The following is a 20,400-nucleotide window of genomic DNA, read 5'->3' as shown; positions in this document are numbered from 1 at the left end:
AAAATGTTTCGGCCACCACAGTCTCGGTACAGTTGTGGTCAGAAGTTTACATACAGTGACATGAATGTCATCTTGGATATGAATGTCATGGCAATATTGGGCTTTCAGTGATTTCTCTGAACTGTTCTTTTTCTGTGGTGAAATGATTAATTGTACAATATATTTCTTTAATAGGAAAAAAACATTAATTTGGTGCAGAAGTTTTAATTTCTTTTGGGTTTTCTGAAATCAACACAGGGTCCAATATTTACATACACTCACTTAGGTTATTAATTCAGAGCTGCTGAGACTTCCATACTGTCTCTTATCTTGCCAAGGCCTCTTACAGTAGTGCTTGAAAGTTTGTGAACCCTTGAGAATTTTCTATATTTCTGCGTAAATATGACCTAAAACAACATCAGATTTTCACACAAGTCCTAAAAGTAGATAAAGAGAACCCAGTTAAACAAATGAGACAAAAATATTATACTTGGTCATTTATTTATTGAGGAAAATGATCCAATATTACATATCTGTGAGTGGCAAAAGTATGTGAACCTTTGCTTTCAGTATCTGGTGTGACCCCTTTGTGCAGCAATAACTGCAACTAAATGTTTCCACTCACTGTTGATCAGTCCTGCACACAAGCTTGGAGAAATTTTAGCTCATTCCTCCATACAAAACAGCTTCAACTCTGGGATGTTGGTGGGTTTCCTCACATGAACTGCTTGCTTCAGGTCCTTCCACAACATTTCGATTGGATTAAGGTCAGGACTTTGACTTGGCCATTCCAAAACATGTAACTTTATTCTTCTTTAACCATTCTTTGGTAGAATGACTTGTGTGCTTAGGGTCGTTGTCTTGCTGCATGACCCACCTTTTCTTGAGATTCAGTTCATGGACAGATGTCCTGACATTTTCCTTTAGAATTCACTGTTATAATTCAGCATTCATTGTTCCATCAATGATGACAAGCTGTCCTGGTCCAGATGCAGCAAAACAGGCTCAAACCATGATACTACCACCACCATGTTACACAGATGGGATAAGGTTTTTATGCTCGAATGCAGTGTTTTCCTTTCTCCAAACATAACGCTTCTCATTGAAACCAGAAAGTTCTGTTTTGGTCTCATCCATCCATAAAAAACATTTTTCCAATAGCCTTCTGGCTTGTCCACGTGATCTTTAGCAAACTGCAGCCGTGCAGCAATGTTCTTTTTGGAGAGCAGTGGCTTTCTCCTTGCAACCCTGCCACGCACACCATTGTTGTTCAGTGTTCTCCTGATGGTGGACTCATGAACATTAACATTAGCCAATGTGAGAGAGGCCTTCAGTTGCTGAGAAGTTACTCTGGGGTCCTTTGTGACCTCGCCGACTATTACATGCTTTGCTCTTGGAGTGATCTTTCTTGGCCGACCACTCCTGGGGAGGGTAACAATGGTCTTGAATTTCTTCCATTTGTACACAATCTGTCTGACTGTGGATTAGTGGAGTCCAAACTCTTTAGAGATGGTTTTGTAACCTTTTCCAGCCTGATGAGCATCAACGATTTTTCTGAGGTCCTCAGAAATCTCCTTTGTTCATGCCATGATACACTTCCACAAACATGTGTTGTGAGGATCAGACTTTGATAGATCCCTGTTCTTTAAATAAAACAGGGTGCCTGTTACACCCTGAAAAAGGGGGAATCTCAATAAAGACGCTGGACACAGTGCTTCTTCTCTGTTAGCTTCACTGAGAATATCTCATCTCATATGAAAATATTTACATAATCACAATAATTTTGTTTCATTTAAATATTAACCTTTTTTTTTCTTTTCACAGGTAAACACACTGGTAAGTATCATAACATTTCTCCTTTTTTGCTACAGGTCACATTTAATCAGGTAAGTATATTGTCATTTATGAAATTAACCTGTAAGACAATTTAAATCAGGGGAGTACTCAGGTAAGTATATTCCCATTTCTTTTTCTTTCCCTCTCTTACAGGAAAAATGCTACAGGTAAACATAGAGCTGCGTACAAATGTTAATAATTCAACATAACCTTAAACTAAAATAAAGTGCATTTGAAATAAATAAAAGCATTGTAAACACAATTAACCATTTTATCTTTCTCTCTGATAGTGTTTGATCCCAATCATAAATAGCTACTTAAAGAATTACCTCAAATGCATGTAACTCAACAACACACATTAACAACGTTATCCACTACGTGTATCTGCTAAAGTGCTAAATGCAATCAGAACGCACACCACGCCATAATGGCTACCTGTTGTATTGTGCAATGAGCCAGTGAATAATGTACCAATCAAAATAATGCTCCAAAACACTCAAAGTTCGGTCAAAGTTACTCAAACTGGACAAAAAACAATTTAACAACACATACAGTCATGTAAGTGCAGAAATACTAGTTTTATACCTGAAAAGGGTGGAATCTCAATAAAGACACTGGACACAGTGCTTCTTCTCTGTTAGCTTCATTGAGAATGGAGCAAAGTGCGTGCGAAAGCCCCTTCTGCCCCTGCAGACTTGACCAATTGATCTCAGACACCAGGACTGAATTAGTAGATTGCAGAATCACTGATCTTTTTCATTTTTGTCCATCCTTTTAACCTCTTTTACAGGACTGGAATGTTTACATAAAAACTGTGTATATAGTTATGAATCATAACTTATTTATTTACTAAATTAATTAATGAATTCTCTTTTGTTCATGTTTTTAAGAAATGAATTCTTTTAGGGGCGGCACGGTGGTGTAGTGGTTAGCGCTGTCGCCTCACAGCAAGAAGGTCCTGGGTTCGAGCCCCGGGGCCGGCGAGGGCCTTTCTGTGTGGAGTTTGCATGTTCTCCCCGTGTCCGCGTGGGTTTCCTCCGGGTGCTCCGGTTTCCCCCACAGTCCAAAGACATGCAGGTTAGGTTAACTGGTGACTCTAAATTGACCGTAGGTGTGAATGTGAGTATGAATGGTTGTCTGTGTCTATGTGTCAGCCCTGTGATGACCTGGCGACTTGTCCAGGGTGTACCCCGCCTTTCGCCCGTAGTCAGCTGGGATAGGCTCCAGCTTGCCTGCGACCCTGTAGAAGGATAAAGCGGCTAGAGATAATGAGATGAGATGAGATGAATTCTTTTAGCTGGATCAGAATCAACCTATCACATGCCCACTCACAGCTGATTGTCACCCCACTGATTGAAAACACCTGACACTAATTTCACCTTCAAATTAACTGCTAATCCTAGAGGTTCACATACTTTTGCCACTCACAGATATGTAATATTGGATCATTTTCCTCAATAAATAAATGACCAAGTATAATATTTTTGTCTCATTTGTTTAACTGGGTTCTCTTTATCTACTTTTAGGACTTGTGTGGAAATCTGATGATGTTTTTGGTCATGTTTGTGCAGAAATATAGAAAATTCTAAAGGGTTCACAAACTTTCAAGCACCACTGTAACTTCCTGTTAGTGATTGATTGACTACAGCTGGTAGCTTCTCTGTGCCTTCATAAAAAGTGTTTGTTTATAGCACTCATTGGATTGACCAACACACAGTAAAATGGGAAAGTCCAAGGAGCTCAGTGCAGATCTGAGAAAGAGGATCGCAGATGTACACAACTCAGGAATGTCTCTTAGAGCCATTTCTAAACAACTGCAGATCCCAAGATCATTTCAAACAATTGTATGTAAGTTATTGGAAGGTGTAGTCACTTTGCCAAGCCACTTTGCTTCAAGAAAACCCAAACTGTCACCCTCAGCTAAAAGGAAATTGGTTTGGATGGTCAGGAACAACCCAGGAACCACCATGTCACAGCCCTGCCATGAACTGGAAGCTGATGGATCACTGTCTACAGTGCAGTGAGTTTTATATCACCATGGACTAAGAGGCTGCTATTCAAGGAATAACCCCCTGCTCCAAAATTGACACCTTCAAGCTTAACTAAAGTTTGCAACTGACCACATGGACAAAGAAAAAGCCTTCTGGAGGAAAGCTGTATGGTCACATGAGACAAAGATTGAGTTGTTTGGCCACAATGACCAGGGTGGTGGTGGTGGTGGTAGCATCATGCTCTGAGGCTGTTTTACTGCCAGTGGAACTGGTTCATTGCTCAAAGTGGATGGAATAATGAAGAAGGAGGATTACCTTAGAATTCTTCAACATAACCACAAACCATTGGAAACTTGAACATGATTGGGAGTCACAACAGGACAATGAACCCAAACATGCATCAGAGCTGGTTGTGGAGGATAAAGCAGGCTAACATTAAGCTTAAAACAAGCCCTGACTTCAACCCTATTGAAAATATATGGCCTGTGCTTATAAGTCGAGTCCATGCCAAGGGAAAAAAAAAATTAACTGAACTCTACCATGAAGAGTCGTGAAATATCCAACCAGAATTATGCCAGAAGCTTGTTCATGGTAAACAAAAAATGTTTGGTCGAAGTCAATCTTGCGAAGAAACAAATATTAGGTGTGCTGTATGTAAAATTCTGACCCTGTATGTATACTTTTGACGCTGTGTTGATTTCAGAAAACCCAAAGAAAATTGTGCACTGAATTCTCTGCCTTTTCTCTTTTTTTAAGATGTATGCTGTATAATCATTCTGCCACAGAATAAGAACAGTTCAGAGAAATAATTGAAAGCCCAAATATTGCTATGACGCATCACTCATATCATTCATATCATGACATTTGTCACTGTATGTAAACTTCTGACCACAACTGTAACTAATGGGAAACACTGTAATGAGCGTTGCCTCATGTTTTTAATAAATTATACAATGGCCTGTCTGATTTACAGTGCCTTGCAAAAGTATTCATACCCCTTGAACTTTTTCACATTTTTCCACCTTACAACCACGAACTTAAGTTTTTTATTGAGATTTTATGTGATAGACCAACACAGAGTAGCACATAATTGTGAAGTGAAACAAAAATGATAAATGGTCTTCAAAATTTTAAATAAAAATCTGAAAAATGTGATCTGCATTAGTATTCAGCCCCCCTGCGTCAATACTTTGTAGAGCCACCTTTTGCTGCAATTACAGCTGCAAGTCTTTTGTGGTATGTCTCTACCAGCTTTGCACATCTAGACACTGAAATTTTTGCCCATTCTTCTTTGCAAAATAGCTCAAGCTCAGCCAGATTGGATGGAGAGCCTCTGTGAACAGCAATTTTCAAGTCTTGCCACAGATGCTCAATGGGATTTAGGTCTGGACTTTGACTGGGCCATTCTAACACATGAATATTCTTTGATCTAAACCATTCCACTGTAGCTCTGGCTGTATGTTTAGGGTCACTGTCTTGCTGGAAGGTGAATCTCCTTCCCAGTCTCAAGTCTTTTGCAGCCTCCAACATGTTTTCTTCCAGGATTGCCCTGTATTTAGCTCCATCCATCTTCCCATCAACTCTGACCAGCTTCCCTGTCCCTGCTGAAGAAAAGCATCCCCATAACATGATGCTGCCACCACCATGTTTCACAGTGGGGATGGTGTGTGCAGGGTGATGAGCAGTGTTAGTTTTCCGCCACACATAGCGCTTGGCATTTAGGCCAAAAAGTTCAACTTTGGTCTCATCTGACCAAAGCACCTTCTTCCACATGTTTGCTGTGTCTCCTACATGGCTTCTGGCAAACTGCAAATGGGACTTCTTATGCCTGTCTTTCAACAATGGCTTTCTTCTTGCCACTTTTCCAAAAAGGCCAGATTTGTGGAGTGTACGACTTATAGTTGTCCTGTGCACAGATTCTCCACCTGAGCTGTGGATTTCTGCAGCTCCTCCAGAGTGATCATGGGCCTCTTGGCTGCTTCTCTGACCAGTGCTGTCCTTGCTCGCTCTGTCAGTTTAGGTGGACGGCCATGTCTTGGTAGGTTTGCAGTTGTGCCATACTTTTTCCATTTTTGAATGATGGATTGAACAGTGCTTCTTGAGATGTTCAGAGCTTGGGATATTTTTTATAACCTAACCTTGCTTTAAACTTCTCCAGAACTTTATCCCTGACCTGTCTGGTGAGTTCTTTGGTCTTCATGATGCTGTTTGTTCTTCAGTGTTCTCTAACAAACCACTGAGGCCTTCACAGAACAAGTGTATTTATGCTGAGAGTAACTGACACACAGTAGGACTTTATTAACTAATTAGATGACTTCTGAAGGCAATTGATTGCACTGGATTGTATTTAGAGGTATCAGAGTACAGGGGGCTGAATACTAATGCACACCACATTTTTCAGATTTTTATTTGTTTAAAATTTTGAAGACCATTTATCATTTTCGTTTCACTTCACAATTATGTGCTACTCTGTGTTGGTCTATCACATAAAATCTCAATAAAAAACTTTGAAGTTCGTGGTTGTAAGGTGGAAAAATGTGAAAAAGTTAAAGGGGTATGAATACTTTTTCAAGGCACTGTACCTGTCTGTTTAATATTTATGACAGTCTGTTGTAGTGCACTGTGGGTCAAATCTTGCTAATGACCTTTAAAGCCCATCATAATGTGTGTGACATACTTCATAATCAATAATCAACCTTAATTTGGTGTGCCTCAGCCCCAACAAGCTTGAAAACCTCTGGTACATATGAGAGTCAGTTATGGTTGGGCAAGTTACAGCAGTTTTAAATGAACATGCAGCTTAGCCTATAGCTATGTTTTAATGAGCTCTTCATTCTGCTCCTCGAAAATAGCATTGCAGGTCAGTTAAGGATGCTCGTGCCCAAACTACTTTTTTCTTTCAGCCGCTCCCGTTAGGGGTGGCCACAGCAGATCTGTTCCGCATATTTGATTTGGTATAGGTTTTACACCGGATGCCCTTCTTGACACAACCCTCCCCAAACTAGCCAGGCTTGGGACCAGCGCCAAGTATGTACTAGCTTGTGCAACCCCAGTGGCTGGATAGTTTACCTAATCTGCATGTCTTTGAACTGTGGGGGGAAACCAGAGCACCTGGAGGAAAAAGCTGACGCCCAAACAGTATGTTGATTTTTTTTTTTTTAAATAAATCTCCCACTGTCCGAAATGCCCAAAGGGGGATTATGTCATGGCGGTGTCCATCCTTCCATCTGGGAAGGATACTCACCTTCTGAAATCAACTCCTCTCTCAATTTTTGGAGGAATTTCATGGAACTTGACAGGATTCTTTGTACAGTGGTGCTTGAAAGTTTGTGAACCCTTTAGAATTTTCTATATTTCTGCATAAATATGACCTAAAACATCATCAGATTTTCACACAAGTCCTAAAAGTAGACAAAGAGAACCCAGTTAAACAAATGAGATAAAAATATTATACTTGGTCATTTATTTATTGAGGAAAATGATCCAATATTACATATCTGTGAGTGGCAAAAGTATGTGAACCTCTAGGATTAGCAGTTCATTTGAAGGTGAAATTAGAGTCAGGTGTTTTCAATCAATGGGATGACAATCAGGTGTGAGAGGGCACCCTGTTTTATTTAAAGAACAGGGATCTATCAAAGTCTGATCTTCACAACACATGTTTGTGGAAGTATATCATGGCACGAACAAAGGAGATTTCTGAGGACCTCCGGAAAAGCATTGTTGATGCTCATCAGGCTGGAAAAGGTTACAAAACCATCTCTAAAGAGTTTGGACTCCACCAATCCACAGTCAGACAGATTGTGTACAAATGGAGGAAATTCAAGACCATTGTTACCCTCCCCAGGAGTGGTCGACCAACAAAGATCAGTCCAAGGGCAAGGCGTGTAATAGTCGGTGAGGTCACAAAGGACCCCAGGGTAACTTCTAAGCAACTGAAGGCCTCTCTCACATTGGCTAATATTAATGTTCATGAGTCCACCATCAGGAGAACACTGAACAACAATGGTGCGCATGGCAGGGTTGCAAGGAGAAAGCCACTGCTCTCCAAAAAGAACATTGCTGCTCATCTGCAGTTTGCTAAAGATCACGTGGATAAGCCAGAAGGCTATTGGAAAAATGTTTTGTGGACGGATGAGACCAAAACAGAACTTTTTGGTTTAAATGACAAGCGTTATGTTTGGAGAAAGGAAAACACTGCATTCCAGCATAAGAACCTTATCCCATCTGTGAAACATGGTGGTGATAGTATCATGTTTTGGGCCTCTTTTACTGCATCTGGGCCAGGACGGCTTGCCATCATTCATGGAACAATGAATTCTGAATTATACCAGCGAATTCTAAAGGAAAATGTCAGGACATCTGTCCATGAACTGAATCTCAAGAGAAGGTGGGTCATGCAGCAAGACAACGACCCTAAGCACACAAGTCGTTCTACTATGAATGGTCAAAGAAGAATAAAGTTAATGTTTTGGAATGGCCAAGTCAAAGTCCTGACCTTAATCCAATCGAAATGTTGTGGAAGGACCTGATGCGACCAGTTCATGTGAGGAAACCCACCAACATCCCAGAGTTGAAGCTGTTCTTTATGGAGGAATGGGCTAAAATTCCTCCAAGCCGGTGTGCAGGACTGATCAACAGTTACCGGAAACGTTCAGTTGCAGTTATTGCTGCACAAGGGGGTCACACCAGATACTGAAAGCAAAGGTTCACATACTTTTGCCACTCTCAGATCTGTAATATTGGATAATTTTCCTCAATAAATAAATTACCAAGTATAATATTTTTGTCTCATTTGTTTAACTGTGTTCTCTTTATCTACTTTTAGGCCTTGTGTGAAAATCTGATGATGTTTTAGGTCATATTTATGCAGAAATATAGAAAATTCTAAAGGGTTCACAAACTTTCAAGCACCACTGTATATGTCAGTAATATGCATATTGCAGTTTCATTCAATTCCATCGCATTTTACCAGAGTTATGACATAGTTGCCAGTGGGGGATATTGTGCTCTCAGAGCACTCTTGTTTACATTTGAAAGCCTATGCCTCCTAATGCCTGCTTTTTTTTCTAAATATTTTTGGCCCCTCCTTTAATTTTTTACCTTTTCTTGTCCATGGCTTTTGTTTCATTTCTGCGCACTACTTTTGCATTAGTTTAGAATGTTAATGTGCATTAGCTAACATGGTTGTGATTGACCAGTGAGAACATGCACACAGCATGCTGTCATGTGAACCCGAAATGACCAGCCCACAGAGAGGGCCAGTAAAAAGACAGCATAGCAAAATCTCTGGTGATTATGCCCTGGCGAATAAAGATGAGCCAAAATAGCTGGTCTGTCCATATAGACATCCTTGCGTATTTCTTGAGGGAATTTTCCAACCAGGAGAAATATGTTGCCTTCCCTCTTTTTCAGGTTCCTGACCATAGTTAGGAAACAGAAGTGAATCTGGTTTGGTAGGCTCACTCACTTACCTACTCGCATGGCTTTCATAATGCTCCTAGATTCTAACAGATATATGCATCAGGACACAGATACACATGGCATTGGTCTGAACAAAGTAACATCTTCATATGAAAATAGCGGTCATTACGATTACAGTCGTGGCTAACTCCACATAACCTGCATAGCAAAAGAAAAAACAAACACATACTGGGGGGGGTCCATCCCATAATACTCCTCCTGCAATAGCCCCCTTAAAGGAACAGTCCACCGTACTTCCATAATGAAATATGTTCTTCTCTGAATTGAGACGAGCTGATCCGTACCTCTCCGAGCTTTGCGCGACCTCCCAGTCAGTCAGACACGCTGTTACTCCTGTTAGCAATGTAGCTAGGCTCAGCATGGCCAATGGTATTTTTTGGGGCTGTAGTTAGATGCGACCAAACTCTTCCACGTTTTTCCTGTTTACATAGGTTTATATGACCAGTGACATGAAACAAAGTTCAGTTACACAAATTGAAACGTGGCGATTTTCTATGCTATGGAAAGTCCGCACTATAATGACAGGCGTACTAACACCTTCTGCGCGCTTCGACAGCGCATTGATACCTTCACTCCTGAGTGAAGGTATCAATGCGCTGTCGAAGCACGCAGAAGGTGTTAGTACGCCTGTTAGTTAGTACTAACAGTTAGTTAGTTAGTACTAACAGTTAGTTAGTTAGTACTGTTAGTTAGTACTACCTTCTGCGCGCTTCGACAGCACATTGATACCTTCACTCAGGAGTGAAGGTATCAATGCGCTGTCGAAGCACGCAGAAGGTGTTAGTACGCCTGTCATTATAGTGCGGACTTTCCATAGCATAGAAAATCGCCACGTTTCAATTTGTGTAACTGAACTTTGTTTCATGTCACTGGTCATATAAACCTATGTAAACAGGAAAAACGTGGAAGAGTTTGGTCGCATCTAACTACAGCCCCAAAAAATACCATTGGCCATGCTGAGCCTAGCTACATTGCTAACAGGAGTAACAGCGCGTCTGACTGACTGGGAGGTCGCGCAAAGCTCGGAGAGGTACGGATCAGCTCGTCTCAATTCAGAGAAGAACATATTTCATTATGGAAGTACGGTGGACTGTTCCTTTAAAACATTTTACAAATACCATGCAACTGTGTGAGAAAATTATGACTAAAACTTGGATTATAATTAGACTAAAATGAAAATTGAGTTCCACTTCTTAAATATTGATGAAAACGAAACAAAAAAAAATTAATAAATAAAAAGACTAAAATGAAACTACCATTTTCAGTACAAGACGAAATCTCAATTTAAAATTCTTTAAATTCAAAATTAACACTGCAGTACTGAACTAAACCAACATTACCTACTGAACATTTATGGCAAATAACAATTACTTGTACAAATCCAAAATATTTTCTATAAAACCAATTTAGTGGCAGAACTGACTTTATGGGGCAGCACGGTGGTGTAGTGGTTAGCGCTGTCGCCTCACAGCAAGAAGGTTCAGGTTTGAGCCCCGTGGCCGGCGAGGGCCTTTCTGTGTGGAGTTTGCAGACCCATGCTTTTCGGCTGTTTTATGAATCTAAAGATACAGTCAAGAACCTTTTAATTCAACCTTCATGAGCCTTAATGTAATATTGGCACGAGCCATCGTTCTCATTTCTGTATCCCTCATTTAAAGATTGATTGATTGATTTAGTGAAGAAAATGTAAATGTGGTATTTTTCTACAGGTATACAGGAGCATGCAGTGTGAAAAATGCATCGACACGAAAAGAGAGATGCATGTGAATTGGATGAGGTGAGAAATACACCAGTTGTTGGATCTTTTTAGTGATTTGATTTTACAGCTCATCATTTGTTGGAAGAACTTTATCTTCTTGCTGTCACTGGTATCTCTGCCATGCTTTCTCTAAGGTTGTAACGCTGATCTGATTTTTACCTTTTCTGGAATCTTGCCTCATTCTTTTAGGTATGTGAATTGTGCCCATAATAATAAAGAACAGAATCTTGTGGCATTTCAGTATCGAGGGGGAATTCTATATCGTTGCTGTCAACCCATTAACCCAGGACAGGAGCTCTTGGTGTGGTATGAAGAGGAGGGCACCAAAGAACTCAGTCCTGCACCTACAGGAACAACCAGACAGAAAGGTGTTACTATAGTCTAAGAGATTATAGAGGTTATTTTCTGCATCATCTAGTGACCTATTTCTTAGCCTAATATTGTTTCTGGGATGAATACTGTTGTACAGTGGAGTCTACAATAACCAGAGCACTCCCCCAGAGAACTCATTTTGGCCAGTTCCACCAACCAGGTAGGTCTTCTCTATCATATGACAATGACCAACCAGAGAGGGTGAAGTCTGTCTGCTTCCTCTGAGACACGTGAAGTCAGCCCACTACATCTCTTGCTATTGCGAATCCTTTGTAAAATCTGGCTTTTCTCCATAAGAGTGCTAATTAATCGACATTTCTCATGAGTACAACTTAATACTGATGACAGAAGTAAAATAACCAAACATCTTCCATTCAATATACTGAATAAACTCAGTGCTGGTTATTCTGAAATAACGTTGATTGTATTTGTGTTTCGAGCCATTTCCTGATGAGGATCATGTTCTGCCTTTAACCAAAATTCGCAAAACTCAAATGGAACAAAAAGGTCATGATGATAGTGGGCACCAAGCGAACACAGGGAAACTTCTTTTTTTTCAAAGCAAGAAAAAAAGGATTGTCGCATAAACTAATTGATTTAAAAAAAAATGTTTTCATGACTATTTGAAAATCATAACCCATTTCTAGGGTTACTTGTTTGAAACTGAATATATAGTAAACCACAAAATACTGCTGTATTTTTATTCATCATGCACAATTTAACCAGAAGTAGCGTAAAATGCATGCCCTGTGGATCCTGAGTGGCACAGCAGAAAAATATCCTCCCCATCATCTTCCCTATTTTCGGGAGATTGCCACATTCTAATCCTGAAGATGCCACAGTCATCTGTGGTCGGGAGCTCAAGAGAGAAAAATTGGCTAGGCTCTCTGGGAGGGAAGGGTGACATGCTCTCTCTCTCCTCTGTTAATTACACTAGTGAGTCAAGGGTGTCTGTGAGCTCATGCACATTCATATGGAAGTGAGTGGATTGGGCTTTCCTCTGAGTGTGTTACACCACCCACTGACATTGTATGAGTAAAAGATGCGGTCAACTGGTGTTACTTACCTCGGAGGAAGCACATGGTAGCCTTAGCCCTCCCTGGTTGGGGGTTGTTGTGTGATACGGAAGAGTAGCCTGATGGGTGGGAATTGGCCATGGCTAAATTAGGGAGAAAATCAGGGTAAATAAACACATGCCCTATCACAACAAACACACAATATAGGACAATTCTTTCAGACCTCCCCATATTACAGAAACACACGGGAGGGAGGGACAAAAAAAAAACATTTTATAATATCTTCAGTGCAATATAACCAGCTGGCTGGATAGAAGTTAGTTGAACTTCATGCCTGAACCAAGCAAAGTTGTTAATTGGCTAATACAGTTGTCTGTCAAACCCATCAAGCGTTATACAAATCAATTAGAACACATTTGCTTTATTTCAGGAGCACGTGATACAGTATTTATATTATCAACCAATTTAATAAGCAATAACGTTATTTTTAGTATTAAATTCAATAATTCCACGAGTCATGCCATACTGAAAGAATCTTTAATTATGTTTATTTTTAACTCCTTAAACTCTTTCAGCTCGAAAATTTCAACATATTCAGGGACAAATAAGTGGTACTTTATTACTACAAACCACACCATGGCATTCTTTGCATACTACAGTAAGGAAATTCCTGTAGAGGCTTTGCACCATCACATGACCCCCATAGCAATGGTAACTACACCGCCATGACAGGAGGCATGCTTGTAAAGCTTCATTCAGATGAGTTAGTTGTTATTGATCAGTATGGGAAGATTTTGCTGTATTTTTGGATGTGTAAATCATTCTAAATGAAACAAAAGACATCAGGTTTTTTAATTTACCAAAAGTAATTCATCATCGGGGGGAAAAAAACGAGAAAGATTTGAAAACGTAGAAGGGAAAAATGGCTCGCAAACATACGAAGTGCAATGAGGTGCTCAATCTTATACAAAGAGTTGAACATGAGCATAAGAGACAAAGTCTAGCAAGGTGCTTATTCTTATACAGTGAAGTGAACATGGGCGTAAAGCTACAGTCACACTACAACTTGCAATGCTTTGCGATGGGTTATCAATGAAAAATAGGCGTTTTGGTGATGATGCTTGGCGATATACAGGCAAACTAAAAGTTGTGGTCACACAGCAGGCGAACTCTTGACTGTCATGCCTACACACGCTCAAGCAGCCGCGCTCACTCACAGGACCCAGTCGTTATGGGAAACACCTGATGCTGATTTGAGAACAATTGGCACGCCCATATAAGAACACAGTCTTTTTGAATATTTTTTTTTCTTAAATCACTGTCATGATTCGAGCCATGTTTATGACTCAGCTTTTGGTTTTGCTTGTGTTATATTTTTGCAAATATCACGCTTGCTAATAAACACTCTTCCTGCACTGAGATCTGTCTACCACCGCATACTTGCAAAGTCTCTGTGAAAACAGCATCCTTATATGTGCATGCTGATTGCAGTAAAATCAGCATCGGGCATTTCCCATAATGACAAGGTCCCAAGTGCATGCACAATGTGCTCTGAAGGACCCCCAAATATAAATGCACCTTTAAAGTCTCAATGAAGGTTAGGCAATGACAAGCCGCTGTGTTGACGCCAGGGCAGGAATTTCACGAGGGCCATGGCCCTCGTGCCCTCTCAATTTGGCCTTGTGCCCTTGGAAAAAAATATCTGCCGTAAGGCCACAGTGGCCTTGATGCCCTGCGGTTTTGCAGTCTGCCTCATGACTGCCAATAGGCTTTAACATCACCTATTGAGAAAAAAATACGTCTTTTGATGACATTCTGGATTCTTATTGGGCAACTCATCAGTGGTGGATCGGACTCGAGCCTGGCATGAACCGCTCCGACACGTGCTATAATGACACCAATCTATCACCAGCCAACCAGGAGACTTAATCAAACGCATCCCCCGCCCACTTGTGTCCGCGTCTGAGATGTTGAATTTTCACAAAAGGAAGGAAGAAGTTGACTGAGGTAAGACTGTGTGATAAATTACTGAACAAATAAGATAGGAATTTCAACATATAGGGCTTAAGTTTATTACCGTTAAATAAGCATTGCTTGTACAGTAATGTTATGTTGTTACAACGTTGACCCACTTTTAACGTGCCGAATTAGCTTGCTGTCAAAAGTGCAAAGACCTTAAATTGCTCTGTGTAAATTAGAAAATGGCGCAACTTCCTCTGTAGCCGTCAACTCAACTTGTTTTGAGCCAATCACAACAGGGCAGCACTGTGGCCTGAGGTAAAACATGATAGTTTAAGTTTGTTTAAATTACAATGTAGGTGCACTTGGTAATTGAGTGATCAATCTCGTTAAATCAGTCTCATTAATAATCAGTCTCATTAAACAATACCTTTAATTTTGGTGCTTAATAATTGTAGACTCCCCTAGGTGTGGGTGGAGCACAGAGGACGGCAGGACAGAGATCAGGTTCAACAAACAGTTTAATTGTTTCCACTTTTCAGGGGACACAAGAGGTTTTACCCAGACACACGCACACACACACATCAGGTGTCTGGTTCGGGAGAGATCTCCTCTGCTCTCGCTCTCCCTCCCTAAATAGGGCGCGGTCCCTGGGAAGACACACAAACACAGGTTAATTGCTCTCAGGTGAAGTGAATCTGCCACTTACCTTCCCCGACTCCGCCCTCCTGTCACAGACCGGTGCTTGACCACGCCCCCGCTGCCACATACCCCCACCGCCCGACTCAGGCCGGGCAGCCGTCCGGCCCGCAGCCGACTCCCCCCCCCCTTGACGGGAGAGGAAGTCCGCCACGACCATCTGCGCCCCCGGCCTGTGGACCACCTTGAAATTAAAGGGTTGGAGCGCCAGATACCAACGGGTGATCCGCGCGTTGGCATCTTTCATGCGGTGGAGCCACTGGAGGGGCGCGTGGTCCGAACAGAGGGTGAAAGAGCGCCCCAGCAGGTAGTACCGGAGGGCGAGGACCGCCCATTTGATCGCCAGGCACTCCTTCTCAATCGTGCTGTAGCGCCCCTCACGCACTGACAGCTTCCGGCTGATGTATAGGACCGGGCGATCCTCCCCCTCCACCTGCTGGGACAAAACGGCCCCCAGCCCTCTGTCCGACGCATCCGTCTGTAACATAAAAGGGAGAGAGAAGTCAGGGGAGTGTAAAAGTGGCCCCCCACACAGTGCAGCCTTTACCTCAGAGAAAGCCCGCTGGCACTGCTCCGTCCACTGGACCGGATCTGGCGCCCCCTTTTTAGTGAGGTCAGTCAGCGGGCTGGTGACGTCCGAATAATTAGGTATAAACCTACGATAGTAGCCAGCCAGCCCCAGGAACTGTCTCACCCCCTTTTTGGTCTTGGGCCTCGGGCAGGCCGCAATCGCTGCTGTCTTATTAATCTGGGGACGCACCTGCCCGTTGCCCAAGTGGAAGCCCAGATACCGTACTTCCACCCGCCCAATCGCACACTTCTTTGGGTTGGCCGTGAGTCCCGCCCGTCTCAGCGACCTAAGGACGGCCCTCAGGTGTTGCAGGTGCCGCTGCCAGTCGTTACTATAAACGATAATGTCGTCCAGGTAGGCGGCCGCATAGGTGGCGTGGGGCCGGAGGACCCGGTCCATCAGCCGCTGAAACGTAGCGGGCGCCCCAAACAGCCCAAACGGAAGTGTGACGAACTGGTGTAAGCCGAACGGTGTGGAAAAGGCCGTTTTCTCCCGGGATAAAGGAGTCAAGGGGATCTGCCAATATCCCTTCGTTAAATCCAGTGTCGAGTAAAAGCGAGCCGTGCCTAGTCGATCGAGCAGCTCATCAATGCGAGGCATTGGGTACGCGTCGAATTTAGACACCGCGTTGACTTTTCTATAGTCCACACAGAACCGGACCGAGCCGTCGGCCTTGGGAACCAAGACCACCGGGCTGCTCCAGTCGCTGTGGGACTCCTCGACGATGCCCATTTCGAGCATGGCCTGAAGTTCTTCCCGAACCACCTTTTTTTTGTGTTCGGGTAGTCTATAAGGGCGGCTACGCACTACCACCCCCGGGGGTGTCTCTATGTGGTGTTCTATGAGGTTAGTGCGACCGGGCAGGGGCGAGAACACATCCGAAAACTCGGCCTGCAACTGGGCGACCTCCGTGAGTTGGGTCGGGGAGAAGTGGTCTCCACAGGGGACCGGAGAGGCACATGATGCCAAATTCCCTTTTTGAACCTCCGGCCCCAGCTCCGCCTTCTCCGGAACTACCGACACCAACGCCACGGGGACCTCCTCGTTCCAGAGTTTGAGCAGATTGAGGTGGTAAATCTGTAGCGCCCCACCCCTGTCTGTTCGCCTCACCTCATAGTCGACATCCCCGACTCGCCGTGTGACCTCAAAGGGTCCTTGCCACTTGGCGATTAATTTGGAGCTCGACGTGGGCAAGAGTACGAGTACTTTATCTCCCGGTGTGAACTCTCTAAGGCGCGTACCCTTGTTGTACAGGCGGGCTTGCCGTTCCTGGGCCTGCCGCAAATTCTCCTGAGTTAGGTGGGTGAGCGTGTGGAGTTTTGCGCGCAGGTCCATAACGTACTGAATTTCATTCTTACTCTGTGAAGGTCCCTCCTCCCAATTTTCCCGCAGCACGTCTAGGATGCCGCGCGGCTTACGCCCATATAATAATTCGAACGGGGAGAACCCCGTGGAGGCTTGAGGGACCTCTCGCACTGAGAACAGCAAGGGTTCGAGCCACTTATCCCAATTACGTGCGTCCTCACTTACGAATTTTTTAATGATATTTTTGAGGGTGCGGTTGAACCGTTCTACTAAACCGTCCGTTTGTGGGTGATATACACTGGTGCGGATCGGCTTAATCCCCAATAACCCATACAGTTCGCGTAGTGTTCGTGACATAAACGTAGTGCCTTGATCAGTCAGAATCTCTTTCGGGATTCCAACTCGGGAGATGACGCGGAAGAGTGCCTCTGCAATACTGCGTGCTGAGATATTGCGCAGAGGCACTGCTTCCGGGTATCGCGTTGCATAGTCCACTAGAACTAATATAAAGCGGTACCCTCGTGCTGACCGATCTAATGGCCCGACGAGATCCATCCCAATTCTTTCAAACGGGGTCTCGATTAACGGTAGAGGGCGCAACGGCGCTTTTGGAATGGCCGCTGGATTTACTAACTGGCATTCGCGGCATGCCGTACACCACCTACGGACATCGCCGCGAATCCCCGGCCAATAGAATCGGGCCATTATTCGGGCTAGTGTTTTATCCTGCCCTAAGTGTCCAGCCATGGGATTAAAGTGAGCCGCCTGGAATACTAATTCCCGGCGGCTCTTTGGAATCAAAAGCTGCGTGACTCGCTCTTTAGTTTGAGTGTCCTGCGTCACTCGGTATAATCTATCCTTCATAATCGCGAAGTAGGGGAAGGACGGGGTGGCGTTCGGCTGGAGCGTTTGACCATCGATTACTCTCACTTGGTCAAACGCATGCCGCAGAGTCTCGTCTCGCGACTGCTCCAATGGGAAATCCGCGAGGGATTCCCCAATAGAGAGAGGAGGAGCCGGTGGCTCCTCACCCTGACGCGGAGATGACGTAGACGGCTCCGCGACAGCTGCTCCCGCCAAAACGACACCGGGACCTCCCCCTGTCAACTGGCAGGACCCACTCTCTACTAGGCGCGTCATTAAACCCCGAAATCCCGGCCAATCAGTCCCCAAAATCAACGAGTGGGTAAGGCGAGGATTAACCGCCGCCTTCACTATAAATTTTTCCCCTCTGAAAATAATGTGGACCGACACCAAAGGGTAGCTGTGAACATCCCCGTGCACACACAAAACCTTCACCCCTTGTGCTCCCCCCAATGCCTCGTTTTGAACCAGGCTTTGGCGAATTGAGGTCTGATTACAACCAGAATCCACCAATGCCTGATATGTAGCCCCTTGGATACTCACCGGTATGCGATACGCTCCGGCCCGATCGAGGGCGGCCTCTGGCGCGTCGGGGATCCGAACCACCGCGCCCACTTCCATTGCTGTGCACTGCTGTTGAAGGTGGTCCGGTTCCCCGCAGCGCCAGCAAACCGGCCCGGGCTTCCCCTCTGCACCGGTGCTCTGGGGCTCACTCACCTGAGGTGGGGGAGAGACAGACACAGAAGGGAGACACGGGAGGGCACCGCGGGTGCGGCGGGCCGGCAGGGGTGGTGCCGGCCCCCGCCTCCGCGGTGGGGGAATGGGGCGAGGACGGGACACAGAAGGAGGGGAGAGAGAGAGAGAAAGAGAAGAGGAGAGAAGAGATGTCGACATCCGCTGTCCTGCCGCCGAGACAGCCGCCAGATGATCCTCCGCCAGCTCGACTGCCTGATCCAGCGACGCCGGGCGGTGGCACTGGACCCACTCCGCGGCTCCTGCTGGTAAGCGGGCGATGAACTGTTCCAGTACCACCTGATCGACGATTCCCTCGGCGTCGCGATCTTCGGCCCTCAGCCACCGCCAGCAGGCGTCCCGGAGCTGCTGGCCGAACGCGAACGGGCTGCCGACTTCCTCCATCCGCAGCGCGCGGAAGCGCTGGCGCTGCTGCTCCGGCGTGCGCCCCACGCGCTGAAGGACAGCCCGGCGAAGGTCGGCGTAGGCCAGCCGGCGATCGGCGGGGAGCTGTAGTGCAGCCAGCTGCGCCTCTCCCGTCAGGAGGGGGAGGAGGCGCGCCGCGCGCTGCTCCATCGGCCACCCCGAGGCTTCAGCGACCTGTTCGAATAACGTGAAGAAAGCCTCGGGGTCATCCTGCGGGCCCATCTTAGTTAAGGTGAGGGGAGACGGGCCCGCGGCCGGAGCGCTGGTGGGCCCCGCCGACGCGAGGAGACGCCGGAACGCCTTGCGATCTTCTTGCTGGGCCAGCACCAGGGCATCGAAGCGCCGCTCTTGTTCCTTTCGGAGTGTGATGAGCGCCTGGTGCTGGCTTTGCTGAGCCGTGGCGAGGGCGTGGACCAGGTCGGTGAACGGGGAGGATTCCATGGGGCTGCTGGGTTGGTGCTCCATTTCCCGGGTTTCGGCACCACTGTAGACTCCCCTAGGTGTGGGTGGAGCACAGAGGACGGCAGGACAGAGATCAGGTTCAACAAACAGTTTAATTGTTTCCACTTTTCAGGGGACACAAGAGGTTTTACCCAGACACACGCACACACACACATCAGGTGTCTGGTTCGGGAGAGATCTCCTCTGCTCTCGCTCTCCCTCCCTAAATAGGGCGCGGTCCCTGGGAAGACACACAAACACAGGTTAATTGCTCTCAGGTGAAGTGAATCTGCCACTTACCTTCCCCGACTCCGCCCTCCTGTCACAGACCGGTGCTTGACCACGCCCCCGCTGCCACAATAATAAATTACCAAACAGCTAAATTATGATTATGGTATATTCCAAATTATTATGATCACTTACCGTATTACATAACTCATATGCACCTTGGAATTCTTTGAGGTTGGGTACTTCAAAAATATCGGAACAACAAATAAGCACACACAGTTTCAATAATTAATTGAATTTATTATAACAAAGATAAAAATGAATAATGGCAGTTGGAATCATTATACAAATACAACCCCGATTCCAAAAAAGTTGGGACAAAGTACAAATTGTAAATAAAAACGGAATGCAATAATTTACAGATCTCAAAAAACTGATATTGTATTCACAATAGAACATAGACAACATATCAAATGTCGAAAGTGAGACATTTTGAAATTTCATGCCAAATATTGGCTCATTTGAAATTTCATGACAGCAACACATCTCAAAAAAGTTGGGACAGGGGCAATAAGAGGCTGGAAAAGTTAAAGGTACAAAAAAGGAACAGCTGGAGGACCAAACTGCAACTCATTAGGTCAATTGGCAATAGGTCATTAACATGACTGGGTATAAAAAGAGCATCTTGGAGTGGCAGCGGCTCTCAGAAGTAAAGATGGGAAGAGGATCACCAATCCC

The 20,400-nt window shown here is 44.6% G+C and overlaps 2 protein-coding genes across 8 annotated transcripts in view; one reads left to right on the top strand and one right to left on the bottom strand.

Moving 5' to 3' along the window:
* Window positions 1-20,400, bottom strand: part of LOC132867674 (zinc finger protein 585A-like) — a 1,308,017-nt gene that overhangs the window by 838,811 nt on the left and 448,806 nt on the right. The gene's annotated exons all lie outside the window — the stretch shown is intronic.
* LOC132867667 (zinc finger protein 585A-like) overlaps window positions 1-20,400 on the top strand; it is a 150,502-nt gene that overhangs the window by 113,441 nt on the left and 16,661 nt on the right. For 5 of the 7 annotated variants that reach the window (XM_060900635.1, XM_060900637.1, XM_060900634.1 and 2 more), the window contains 2 exons: window positions 11,000-11,067; window positions 11,239-11,417. In XM_060900635.1, the coding sequence (XP_060756618.1) occupies window positions 11,000-11,067; window positions 11,239-11,417 (247 nt within the window). The remainder of the gene's footprint in view (window positions 1-10,999; window positions 11,068-11,238; window positions 11,418-20,400) is intronic. The other 2 variants (XM_060900640.1, XM_060900639.1) reach the window with 1 other exon arrangement.

Source organism: Neoarius graeffei, chromosome 19 (genome assembly GCF_027579695.1).
Source record: "Neoarius graeffei isolate fNeoGra1 chromosome 19, fNeoGra1.pri, whole genome shotgun sequence".
NCBI classification, from domain to species: domain Eukaryota; kingdom Metazoa; phylum Chordata; class Actinopteri; order Siluriformes; family Ariidae; genus Neoarius; species Neoarius graeffei.
Note: the sequence above shows the minus strand (reverse complement) of the source record. Positions and strands in the feature narration are given on the sequence as shown.